At 40.5% G+C, this 13,687-nt stretch overlaps 1 protein-coding gene across 2 annotated transcripts in view; it reads right to left on the minus strand.

The window, feature by feature from the left end:
* The window catches only part of RHOJ (ras homolog family member J), a 97,978-nt gene extending 85,096 nt beyond the window's left edge, over positions 1-12,882 (minus strand). The window contains exon 1 of one of the 2 annotated variants that reach the window (XM_017654450.3): positions 12,216-12,882. In XM_017654450.3, the coding sequence (XP_017509939.1) occupies positions 12,216-12,393 (178 nt within the window). In that variant the 5' untranslated portion in view covers positions 12,394-12,882. The remainder of the gene's footprint in view (positions 1-12,215) is intronic. The other variant, XM_017654451.3, reaches the window with a different exon arrangement.
* Between the last annotated feature and the right edge of the window lie 805 nt (positions 12,883-13,687).

The raw sequence follows: 13,687 nt of genomic DNA on the forward strand, positions 1-13,687 counted from the left end.
GTTTGCTAATATTTTGTTGAGTATTTTTGCATCTATGTTAATCAGGGATATTGGTCTGTAATTTTCTTTTTTGGTGGGGTCTTTGCCTGGTTTTGGTATTAGGGTGATGTTGGCTTCATACAATGAGTTTGGGTGTATTCCTCCTAAGACTCTTATATGCTAGCTTGAACTATTGCAAATACCGTATGGAATTTATTTTGGTAGAGTGAGGAAGCATTTAGGGCTCATAGTTAAAGCTTCTCCAACATGAGCACAGAGGAGTCTTGAAGAGAGAGAGTGCATAGCCATTTTTCTCCTAATAACTCTTATTTGATGAGTGTAAAGTGCCCCATTATTAGTATATATGAACATGTTTATTGTATTTCTTACAAGCAGACCAGCTGAAATTTAGTGCACTTTTCAGCAAATGAATGGTTGCATTTTATAAGCATCATTCCTAATTTTTAGGAGGTTTACACCTAGGATACATTAAGAAGACTGACTTACTGTTTTTCCTCTTAATCTAACTATTTTAAAAAAGTTATACAGCACTTACTTTAAGGAATTAAAATTTTCTTTTTGCCTCTAGTATATAGTATCTAAAAAACAGATAAAACAGAAATCCTTAATATAATTAGGAAAACAACTTTATGCCGAGTTAAGTCACTCAGAACTCACAAGTTCGAAATTTGGAAACAAAACCTCTTGGGATTTTTTTCTTAGAAAAATAAAATTGTTTTGTAAGTCTTAAACCAAACTGATACAATACTTCTGAATGTATAATCATGATATTTAGGATATGTCCTTTTAGGATGTGGGAGGATCAACTTTCAACATAGAAAATTATCCTCAATGTTCACACAGGGCGCTAACTTGAGTTTATTGCAGTGGTTAAGAATATAAGACTTGTGGATGTCACTCATTCATTCATTCAGTTATTCAGTGGACATTTCTGGGAGTCTGTTGTGTTTTAGGCTCATTCCCAGGCATTAGGGACACAAGAGTAAACAAGACAGAAGGAACTTTGCCTTCATGAAGTGTGCATTCTAGAGGGAGATAAGAATTGGACAATTAAATAAAGAAATAGTATAAAAACTATAGAAGAAATAAACAGGTTTTGAAAGGAAGCCCAATTTAATTAAGGTGGTATGGCCTCACTGAGAGGTAATGTTTGAGTTGAGAGATTTGAATCCTATTTCTGCCACTTCCTAGCCATGTGATACTGGGTAAGTTACTTCTCTGCATTTCAGGTTTCTTGTCTATGAAATGAAGATACTTAACTACGTAGAGGTAATGTGAGGCTCAGTGAAGATAGCAAAGGTAACACAGGACTTGGCACATTTAAATATTTAGCTAATTAACACAAGCTAATTAAGGTTTTTATTAATTAACTGTAAATACTTCAAAAGAATTAGGAAGCAATTCTGCTCATTATGGTGCATTCTGCTTGGGCCCAGCATTGTTTCTCTCGTGTTGGCAAGTAGAATCACATTTTGGGGCCTGATTTACTAATTTGTATTCAGACAGCTGGAGAGACTTGAATGGAAGGCTTGGTCCCCGCTTGCAGGAGTGCTTGCTTGTCAATTGGCTGTTCAGATAAGGTTGCCTGAGTCCCACTTAGGAAATTTATGCCCCTCTCAGAATTGACATACTATCTCTTTCAGGAACCAGATTCTAGTCCAAGTAGAAGCTTTTTTGAACCCTGAGAAGTTTCAGTCTAGGAGGTTTTCCTTTTTTTTTTTTTCTCCTTTTCTCCCAATGTTAGGTCTGTGAAGAAGAGCAGAAGGATTTGCAGAGAGAAAACAGATGTTTATGTTCATTTCATAATCCTAGGGCTGGGTGGATATGGAAGAACAATAATAGCATCCAAGACAGCCGCACCAAAACCACCCCGAGGATCCCAGGCTCTTTCCTGTTTTTTAAGGCTCCTTTGCTTCTTCCCATGAGAGTAGGTGTCCTCTAATTTCCCTCAGTGACCCTTCCAGAGGTCTTTCAGTCATTGTTTTATAGACAGCAGGCTCAGTAAACAGCAATTCACACTTACTGCCGCTTTGCCAGTCACTCCGGGGTTTTTCTCCCAGCAGCTGGTACACGGTGCACCCAAGTTTGCCTGTTAATCTCCTTCCTGCTGTTTCACAATTCCCTCTGATATCTGTTCTGAGTCTCTGAGGCTTCTCTCCCCACCTCACACTAGCCCTCTTCCAACACTTGGTGATTCTCAGTCTTGTGTTTTCTCTTCCAGGATCTTTGTGTCCCAGCCATGGGAACAGATCTTTTTTTGAGAACAATCTGGTTCCTCGTTTAGGAATTTTTTAGCTGTTTCTGAGAGGCTCTAAAGGTCCTTTCTGTTTTATACAGTTTCCCCCATTAGAAACTTCCATGTCAAGAAATTATGTAAGTGCATCCTATTTTTAAATTGCTTTTTACTTATTGATGATTGATTACAGAATTATTCCTCTTAACTTGACATATAGGCAGTTTTATAACCTAAAAAGCATCTTCTGAACTTGCTAAATTATATTAGATTGAGCTATATGAATGTAAAATATCCCAATGGTTTTGAAATACAAAACGGTAGCTTTGTAAGTTCCATCTAATAAATACCTAGGATGCTTGTTGAAATTTATGTATACAGCTCTTTCTCTTAGTGGGTCTGTTATAGCAGCTCTGACATGGATGGAAAGATCTGCATTTTTAACAAGCAGATTTTTCTGATGACCAGTCAAATTTGGGAAATATAGGTGTGTGATTTATAGTTGAATAAACATCTAAATAAATATGATGCTTAGGGCAATTTATATTGTCTATATGGGTCTATTATATTTGATGTAAGAAATTTCAACAGTGATTGTGGTAAGATTACTATATGCCCATTAAAATCTGCTCACCTTTTCTTTGGGCAGATAGCTAACTTCTTCTGCAGTTACGTGTGTCCTAGGGTCTAACTTCTCTCAAAACATGTGGACAGAAGTGATGCATGCTACTTGTGGACCTGGCCCACACCACCATTCATTGCCCTCATTTCTCCATCTTCATTCATCTTCTACTGTTTAGATCCAGAGCACTACAAAGCCCTAGGCAGTAGAGTCACAAGGTGGAAAAAAAAATCCCTGAATGAACAGGTGGAGCAGAACCATCCAACCAACCTGAACAATTGCCCAGGTCTGTTATATAAGTAAAGAAATAGAATTCTAACAATTGTATGTTCAAGTCTATGTTACGGCATCCTAGACTATTTAGTGTGAATGCCATCATTACAAGAACCTAAAGAGTGTGCTGTTGGCTTAGCCCACAGTTAAGTGGGCAGGTGGTAAGGAAACAGAACAGACTAGAAAGATGAAGATCTGTGTTATACTTGGAAAAATATTTTCCAAACTACTGTCTGTGAAACCTGGAAAGTAAACCTAGTGCCTACAGAGTCTATGGTGCTCAAAGAAAAGATTGAGAAAAACGGGGGTGTTATTGTATGTTGTTATTTACTGTGGTTATGGAGGTGTTATAAGAAAGAAAAGAGCTGAGTTGGTTGCTTTTTAAACAGAGATGTTAATGGCCTTATGGAATTGTAAAACTGGTTATTTTTGGATCCGCAAACATAAGACACAATTAAAAAAGGAGGTGAGCAACAAATGTCCATTTCTCTGTTTAAACAGGAGAATCAGCTCTGTGTCAAAGATAAGATCCAGGGTGCTGCCCTCATGTCTAAGCCTGCCTACTGCCTCATGTGGCCTCTAGGTAAATTATTGCTAATCTGAGAGTAAAAGGCATTGGCTAGAGGAAGCAAACAAAGTATGTTTAAGAAGCATGTCTAGGAAAGACATTCTGGTCTTGGATATAGTTACTGATAATGGAACTTAGCAGAAGCCATGAAAGTTTTTGAGAGAGTTGTATGTCTGAAGAAATACTTGAAAATGTGGACTAAATATGATCAAGACTGCACAACAGCACTTGAGCCCCCAAATTGCACAAGCAAGAAAGAGGCTGTGAGATTTGTGTAGGCTCCAAGAAAGACATATTCCCTGAGGCACAGCCCAGATGTGCATCATGGAGGATGATGGGCGAGGAAGGAGAACCTCTCAGAGACCCTGGTCAGGGAGAGTCGAGAATAATGGACAGGGGAATTCTTCCCAGAGAGCAGCATCAGGGTGCATTCCCAAAACTTCCCCCACTGCCAGGGCAGGGGTCTTCCCAGTGTCTGCCATAGGGATTCTGTTATTGCTATGTGTCTCCTATTCTTTCCTTTCTTGAGAGGGGGCTTGAGTATCTGTTCTACCCTGTCCTACTATTGTTTAAGGGGGAATTGTGTCTATGGGGCAGAAAATACATTTTCTCTTGGACCACAAGGAGCAGTGTAGCCATCGAGTGGAAAAGACTGTTCCTTACCTGCAGAAGGTAGCCTTTGGCCTGGTACAGTGGCAGTACGGGACTCTGGGCTGTCCCTCTTGTGAAAAGAGTGAGTTTGGTTTACATGTGGGAAAAAGTGTGCAAGGATATTTAGTGGCTGGAGAGTTTGATGCAGGCAGAGATGGCTAGTTTCCATCAAAATCCATTCTTCCCTCTTTTAGGCACATAGGTGGATTTTATTTCTCAGCCTCCCTTAGACTGAGGTGTGGTCTTGTGACTAAGTTACAAGTCTATGGGGTGTGACTGGAAATGATGCCTGTCACTTCCAGACCTGGCCCATAAAACTTTCCATTCAAGTTTCTCCGTATGTTTTCTCATTAGGTTTGTAGGCAGATAAATGTGCACTCCTAAAGTATAAGTCATAAGATGGAAGGAGCCTGGGTCCCTGAATGACTGAGGAAAGCAGGCCCATTGACTTGCATATCTGCCCAGGGCCATAATATTAGCAAGGAACAGCCAGCCACGGTATTAATCCTTTAAATGCTCAGGTTTGTTTGTTATAGGAGGTTAGTATACCCTCACTAACAGTGATTTTTCATTCATGTTATTAGCTATACACCTCTACACACTCATATTTACTGTTTCATTGCTTCTACTTACTCTGTGACAAGTTATTTAACCTTGGGCAAATTGGTTATTATCTTCACGTCTTGATTTCCTTCCTCATCAGTAAAGTTGGGAAAATAACAGCACCTCATGGGATCACTGTGAGGAAGCAATGAATCTGTGTATGGAAATATCTCAAATATGCCTGAGTCACAGCAAGGACTATGTAATTGTATAGCTGTTTTTGCTGTTTTCAGTGCATATTCTAGAGGCATTTGAGTTTCATAATTAATACTACCACACTGCTTGTTGGATCACACATGGCTTATAATCAAATTCATACTGAGATTGGGAATGAAGAACATCATCAATAAAAGCAGTTCTGTAAACCAAAACCAAATGCTGAGTGAATACACAAGTCAGGTCCTTCTGTTTTGTGAAAATTTGGTGTAATCACAAAGTTGGTATACTCAGAGTATGTAAGCATGATGCCAGGCTACTGTGTGACTCACAGTTGGTCCACATTGAATTCATGATGGAATTTATCCTGACTCTGCTATACCTGGAAAATTAACTGTTAGGATTCTGCTACTGATCCAGGGGGTGGCATGGATTATTGTTTGTGGGAAAGTAGTTTTCAGCCTCATCACAACCTATGTCCTCATACAGAGGGTAGGGCCTCCAAAGATCCTTAGGATCTTGTGCTCAGGATTGTTGAGGGAGATGGTTTCTGTTGAGTTTTTTTACCTGTCCTTTTCTGAGAGGCATTATGTTTGTTGCTCACCTTCAGGCTGCTTTTGTAGAACAGGCCGACTATATCCACAATGCAGACATCTATGGTACTGACCATCTCTGAGCCACATTTGCTATTTGCCCCACAAGAAGAGGGAGAGATGGCCGATTTTGAAAAACTCTCCTAGAAATAAAATATTGTTTACCCAAAGCCCAGCCTCAGTGGGAAGTTAGTGGTAAAATTAATGAAGGATTTCCTAGCCTGGACAGCGAGGAGGGAGCCAGGCTGTGTGGGACTAGAAGGCTCTGTCATGGACCCGTGCACCACAGCCTGAATTGGTTGCCGGTCTTCGTGTTTCGCCAGATAAAGGGGGAATGCAGAAGGGTGATGCACTGCAGATACACTTTCTAGTCCTGGGAGCATGGCTTTTCTTGGGTCATGCTGATCACACACACTTAATTTTCTGTTTCTCTCTTCAGTTCTTCTGTCTTGACTCCTGAGAGATACAGCTCACCATTCAGCATTTCTGCAGTGTGCTTTGGCTTTCTGAGTACGGCTTCTACCCCTGAAACCTTTGAATGTACTTGCTCTCAGAAGCACTGCAGTATAGGCTGTGGAAGGAACTGTACATATAATTCCTGTCACTGCACCTATGGAGTGACCTCTGAGAGTCCAGAAAAAGCACCAGACGTATCACACTGCCTCAGAAGAGGTCCTGGGAGTTGGATAGCTATGAAACTGGGTTTTTGAGCATCACTGCATTTAGAAGGAACAGAGTGAGTGATTCAAATGGTTCATGCTTACTCCTTTTTCGTAAACTTCTTATATTTTTGTCTGTGGGTTAAATGCCTGCTGGGGTTTGTTTCATAGTCCTGTGAGAGTTCCATTGGGTTTCTTCCTGGCTTACAAAGAAGTGAATCTTTCTTATTCTCCGGAGACCCTCAGGTATCATCAGAAAGAGCAAAAGAGAAACTCCTGAGTAAATATCCCCAAATGGGCAGAACTATGTCACAACCCTTTATGGGCCTGAAGCTTTGTTTTTATTCTCTATTATGTTATGTTATTTTACCCCCTGTGGATTGCTCATAGATCCCCTCTCCTCTGGCCATTAAAGTTTTGGCTGAATCTACCTCGGACTGATCACCATTTAATTAGGCAGAAAAGTTAGAACTGCCTTTGAGCTCTCTGTGAAAACAACTTCCTTTTACAGCTCACATAGCTGATAGAGCTACTAGAGTTTTCCTCCTCTCCATGAATTGTGTTAATTTCCTGCAGAGGCAGCCTGGGTGTGCAAACAGTGGCTTAAGATGAGTTTCCAAACATAGGTGATTTTCAACAAACTCTGGGAGAGATGGGGGATAGAAGAGCTGCAAACAAAATCAATACAGGTTTCTACTTGAGTGGGTTTATATTACAAACCCATGCACATAAACGTACAAACCATTGATATGATCTAACTCAACATATAATCTAAACTCAAAATGGAAGTGTTATCCTTATCTCACATGTCATGTGAATCATTAATGACAATACTTTATCAGTGAGGGGGCTGTTATAAAACCCAAAGCTAAAGATAAGATAAAGATAGGATGGAAGAAGAAATGTAGTTGTAAAAGCTCTAAAGGTTGTTAGGACATCTTGAGTCATCCTGGCAGAGAGTAGGAAGCAGGGTTCAGAGATGCTTCTTAGGCACACTTGTAAAAAGCATGAGTGAGTCTATCTGTCTTTATCTCACTGCCCCCAGTTTTTAGTCCTGGCCCTAGCTGAGCTTGGGGTCACTCTGGAAAAGGGTCTTTATGTAAGAATGCTAAGTATTTGAGTGGGCCACCCAAAGTTCAGGTAGGATTTGGGTGTAATGCAGATGGAGGAATCTGAGTACATACCATCAGTTTCTAAATGAAATTTATACATTGTAGAGTTAGATTATTCGATAGATGTGGCATTGAACAGTTAGGTCAAGAAAATTCAATACTGTATGACAATTCCAGTAAGATAAAGTGATTACTTAAAATGTGAACAGAAGAGTTAAAATAAATTTAATAAAGATTTTTATATATTCATTCCTATGGAGATATCCATTAGGCTCACAATTTGTTCATTTTTCATCAAAGTTTAAATGGACGAGGAATTAAATAAGCACTGGAGAAACTGAGAAGATTAGGACATATTATTCATTTATTCAGTGATTACTGAGAGAGTCTATGTATGTTGGGCTCTGTATTAGAAGCTGGGGATAGAGCAGTAAACAGGCACAGTCCTTGTCCTCATGGAGTTTACATTCCAGTGTGGGATAAAAGTGATAAGTAAATAAGTGTAATGTCAGGTAGTGCTAAGTATTATGGAGAAAGATGTAGTGGGATAAGAGGTTAAAGAGTGCTTCTGTGCATGTGTGTGTTTGGTTTGTGTGTGTGTGAATGTGTTAAATAATGTGGTCAATTGAAGCTGAAGAGGATTTGCAGAAATAGTGTCAGGCTGGAGGAAGACAACTGCAGTCTTTAAGGGAAGAAGTTTGGTGTGTTTGAGGAATGTCAAGGTGGCTGGAGTGGCTAGAGCAGAAATACTGAAGAGGACAGTTAGGGGGATGAGGTTGGAGAGATAACAGGGACCATGTCATGGAGTGCTTGGTAGACCATGATACATGATAGGGTATGAGTATGAGTGGATTGGAGGATTTGGGGCTGTAGACAGTCCCCCTGCCAGTGTGTGAAGAATTGACTATAGGGGCAAGACAGGAAGCAGGGAATGGGGACGTGATTACAGTGGTTTGGAAGAGAAATGATAGTGGCTTGGACAAGAGTAAAAACCATGCAGGTGGTGAGAAATGATGAAGTTCTAGATGTATTTTAAATCTTGAGCTGACTGGTGGTAGGAAGAGAGAATAACTAATGGTCTGAATGAGGACGGAGGTGGGATATTGTCAAAGGAAGAAAGGTGTCAGGGACACCTAAGTTTTTGTTCTGAGCGACTAGGGGGATACGTGCTTATATCGTGGTCATGTGTTTATATGGGAAAGACTAGAGGAGGAGGAGATGGGGGAAGTTAATAAATTCTGTTTTGGACTGGTTAAGTTTGAGATGTCTGTTATTTACCTAAATGGACAGACAGTTAGGGTCTGGGTCTGGGGGATTTTGGGGATAGAGATATAAATTTGGGAGTCATAGTATATAAATAGCATTTAAAGCCATGAGACTAGATTCAATTAACAAAGGCATGAGTGTAAATAGAGAAGGGGTCTTAGTGGCTAAACACTAAGAGGTATGCCAACATATAGCGATTGGGAAGATATGCAGAAGGCAGCAGAGGAGATGGCAAGAGATTTGCTAGTGAGGAGAATAAAAATCAGGAGAATGTGGTATCCCAGAAATCAATCAAAGAAAGTGTTTTAAGAAAGAGTAATAAACCATAAAAAAACTCCAAAACATCAAGCCAGATGAAGATTGAGAGGTGAGCACTGGATTTGAAAAGACCATGCACTTACCCTTAGATCTCCAGGCACAGTGAAAAAGGGAAAATGAAGAAACAGACGAATTGTCATACAATGGAGGAAGTTGTGTTCCAGAAATGTAAACACATTTCTGGAGATGTGTTAAAGGTGGAGCAAGGAACTCCCTGTGTGGAGTTAAGGAAAGCTGCATGGAGGAGATATACTTTTGGATTGTGGTAGGTAGAAGGAAGGAAAAGTAAGAGTCATAAACCTTTAAATGATTTTTCTAGTTGGTTGTTGATTTTTCTACTCACTCATGCAAAACTAGTATTTCCCCTTCCAAGTTAACATCCTACTATTATTACTTTATGTAAACATATTTGTTAATTATCAGTACACATGGTAACTATATTAGAAGGACAATATATATACTCCATCACATCCTCCACTTGGAGATACTCTTGGAATTATAATTTTCCTTGTTGTCTTTATTAATTACATTTTTATTTCCTTTCATAGCTGTGTGCAAGTATAGAGACTCTATTCCTAATAAAAATAGTTACCACGTTCTCAACACTTATTATGTGTTGAGGCACCGTTCTAACAACTAGATGTATATGTATTTTTTTGTTCTCACAAGCAATCCTAATGTTTCTGTTGTCCGTTTTTCCATTTGTGATACTTGAGGGACAGAGAGGTTAAATAGTTTGCTCAAGGCCACAGTAATAGCAGTTCCATTAGTAGAACTGGGCTGTCTAGCTTCAGAGCTTACCACCTTGGGAAGTCTGCTGTACTTCCATCCTTCCTATTATATCTCTACTTTCCTGAGGTGGACAGCTATAAGGGAAAAACCTTTAAGGGATAGGCTCTCTTTGACTTGAATGGCAGTTTTCTGTATACTAAGTAATCCAGCTGCAGGTTGTTTTAGAATGGGCCAGTAGGATGCAGGGACTGAATACTGGGTACTTCTCTACATGCGAGGAGAGCATTAGATTTTTTACAATTGATTGCCAGATTCTCATGACTGTATAAGGATTTATATTCAATCAGTGTATATGTGGGGCAGGTGGTATAGAAGGAGCTGGATGAGTCTTTGCGATGGAGAAGATCTCTCTACTAATGGAAATGCTCACTTCATTATGATCCTCGACATACATGGTTCATGTCTTCATTTCCTTTATAACCTAACTGAAAGCACATGAGAAGCTGGTGTACTTAAAAAGGCACAAAGTGTAAATCCAAGCCAGTTTTTGGGAGTGCCTACTGTGTGCAGAGTATTGCTTTGGAGGCAGTGGCTGTGCTTTCTTGATAACTAAAATCACAGAGTAGCCAAATCTTTCAGGTGCTTTGATGCTCAAATAACAGTAAGCGTGTACACCATCGAAATATAAACTTACTTGATCCAAGTGGAATCTAGCAGCGATTCCACCCTTGTTCATCTCTAGTGTGTTTTTAATAGGCTGACTTTACCTCTGAAGATGGTTTTATCCTTTCTTCCCTATACTACACTGTAACTGGTTCATCCAATAGTTGGGGATTGGGGTACATGATTTTCAGAAGCACTTGAGGCCTCTCCCCTTAGTAGACATTGCGTTCTACCTCTGATCTAAAAGTTTTTGAAATTAGGTACCAGCCAGTTACCCTTTCCTAGTAGAAAGAGGGTGTGGGATAAATAGCCTTTACTAAGATGTTTAAAGATCAAGTATCCTAGTTAACTTTCTTACATCACAGGCCCTGTAATTTTATAGTTTTTTTCCTCAGGGTGAAAGTCTACCTGTTCTTCTCTTTATTCTGTTCCCATTAAAATGTTCTCTGGGCATAGTCATCATATTTCCAGAAAACCTTAAGGGGACTAGAATTACAGTTTGCTCTTAATTTCTACAAATACAGAAAAACTTCCTGGGAAATGGATGCTATTTTCACTGTGGTTCTCTCCTTGTCTGCTATGTAATATTGTCATAAATCATGTAAATGTAGGAGGAGGGGACTTACGTGATTGTTTAGCTCTGGAAAAGAAGCTACTTCCTACCGAACGGGGATTTCAAATGGCCACATAGCAAAGTCTTCACTCACACAAGTTTCCTGTGGGGCCATTTCCCCTTTGCTGAACCAGACCCAAAGCTGAGGTGAAGGAAGAGAAGTTTTCCTCTTATAAAATCTCAAATCTCTGATAACTTATCACTATGTTCAAAAAAGTTATAAAATTTAGGCTACTGTACACTTACTTGAAGAATTTCATGAGCTTGCTTTTTGGATACTTAGTAAGATCTGTTTTAGAAATTAAGAGAAAAGTTAGAGTCAAAATGGAAAAATTGAAATAAGCTTTCCCACTGACAAATATGCCTACAAACTCTGGAACGCTCTAAGAAATAAAACTGAAAAAATTAAATTGTGACTATAGTATTTTAACTGTTGTGCCCTGAAATATCTTATGCCCAATTTTGTCGTTTCTGGACATAGCTAAAATGATTCAAATTTTATTTTTATTTCTATGTTTACTTCAAAATCATATTAACTAAAAGTATTTCTTTTAATTCAGGATACAGATTGCCTAATAGATACTTAAAAACCTTTTAATACTTTCTCCTCATCTATGACCCCAGGAAAATGAAAGTGCGGTAGTATAGTATCAGTTGTTATAGAAAAATGAGTGTCTAATCTTTGTTAATCTTGACATTTTTATTTATGAATAGCATGAAGTAAATATATGAAAAGTGGCAGAAACACTTCTTTCACCAGTTGTATGGTTAGTGGTGATTTTTTGTGTGTGTGTGTGAAAAAGATTGTGATGCAATCACAGTACATTTTAAAATATTCACAATAAAAAGTTGATGTATCTTCAAGAGAATGTTGGGTAAAAATCTCTGGCCTGAAGCCTTCAGGAGAGTTTGGGGTATTTCCTAGTGGGATTCATTTGTATAAGGAGGAAAAAGTGTTACAATACAAACTGATGTACAGATTATCCGAATAGTTCCAGCACACCTTGGTTGTAGGTTATGTTAAACTACCTGGCCTCTGCCAGGCTCACACCCAGTACTGACCTTAGACATAAGCCAGGCCCCTCTGAAATCGGGGCGTTCCCCCCGCATCGTTCACCCCCTATGCAGGGACAGCTCGTTCGCCTGCTCTTACCTGCGTAGTGGTCAAACACAGTGGGCACGTACTCCTCAGGGAAGGCATCATTGGCGTAGCTCATCAACAGGCAGGTCTTGCCCACAGCGCCGTCCCCCACCACCACACACTTCAGCATCTTCTTCTCCTCCGTGCGGCCGCAGCCGCAGCTGCTGGCACTTCCCTCCTTGCAGTTCATGCCTGCGGCAGGGCTCCAGCTGCGGGGACCGCTCAGCTGCTCTTGCCTCTCCTGCTTTCCCGGAGCCCCCGGAGCGGCGAGGAGCGCGCGGCGGGCTTCAGATCACTCTGACTTGCTCTGGGCGCCCGGCCTCAGACAGACCTGTCCCAGGCAGCCGGCCCATGCCCTCTTGCTCACCATACTGGTAAAGAAATGTGACACTCTTGGTGGAATAAGAGGGTCTCTCCCTTTTTCCTATCAGTTTGAGTTAAGAAACCCTCATTTTCACCGAATTCTAGGAGCTTCCTGGCAACTTAGAAATGTCAACAGCTTGAGGGTTTCACTCTGCTCTTCCCCTCTTCAGCCTGGCTGAAGACACGGTGGAATTTTGCTAAATCTTCCCCATTTTCCACTTCATATCTAACATGGAGGAAAGCTGGGCTTTTTAATGGAGTTTTCCCCTTGCTTCCTCCAGCTTGCCGAGTATCAGGAAATCATGGGTTTCCTGCTGCATTCCATATTAGGATCAGTGGGCTGGGGAAGGCTGCAACAACGGGAGCTCTGTGTGTGTGTTTGTACTTCTGGGGAACGCTGCCAGGCCATGGAGTGGGAAAACACTAGGGGTCCCCCTGCAGACTCGAGCTGTCAGACTTCCCGTTCCATCCGCGGCCGGGAAGGTTGTTGGCTTGTGGCTGGCTGAGAAGAAGCCGACGAAAGGATGGAAACTGGGGAGCGCTGTCTGCCGCAGAAACAGAGGGAATGGGTTAAATGAGCAGGAAGAACCACACCAGCCGTTGTAGGATAACATATGACATCATCCCTCACTGAGGCACCAGTTAAAAGGTCTGCGAATTAAACATGGACAGTTCTGCACATACTTAAATGAGAAACCTTAAGCAATTCATCCCTGCAATAAAGGAGAAAAACCTTCCTGGGTTTTTTTTGTTTCAAAGGGAAACATTCTTGTAGATCATAGGTGTGCTATGTGTGTTATAAGCTGCCACATTTGAACACAGGGTTCGAATGTGTATTCCAGAAACAAGCATCTTTATAGTTGTAGCACATAAGAAATCAATCAGATGTGGGATGTTTGCATCTTCTTATTAGTGAATAAACACACATATGCTTGGCTCACACTCACTCTGGGAAATGAAAGTATGTGGGACAGCTTTATTTGTTTGTTTCAGGTCCCCAAATGCTGCTTTCGCATGATGGTTCTCTTTTTGATTTACTCCTAACCCCAGTCTGGCCCTCTTCAACTACAAAGGAGCCCCCTGCAGCTAATTTATTTGTCTGTTGGGTTGCTCAAAATGAA

Source organism: Manis javanica, chromosome 8 (genome assembly GCF_040802235.1).
Source record: "Manis javanica isolate MJ-LG chromosome 8, MJ_LKY, whole genome shotgun sequence".
NCBI lineage: Eukaryota > Metazoa > Chordata > Mammalia > Pholidota > Manidae > Manis > Manis javanica.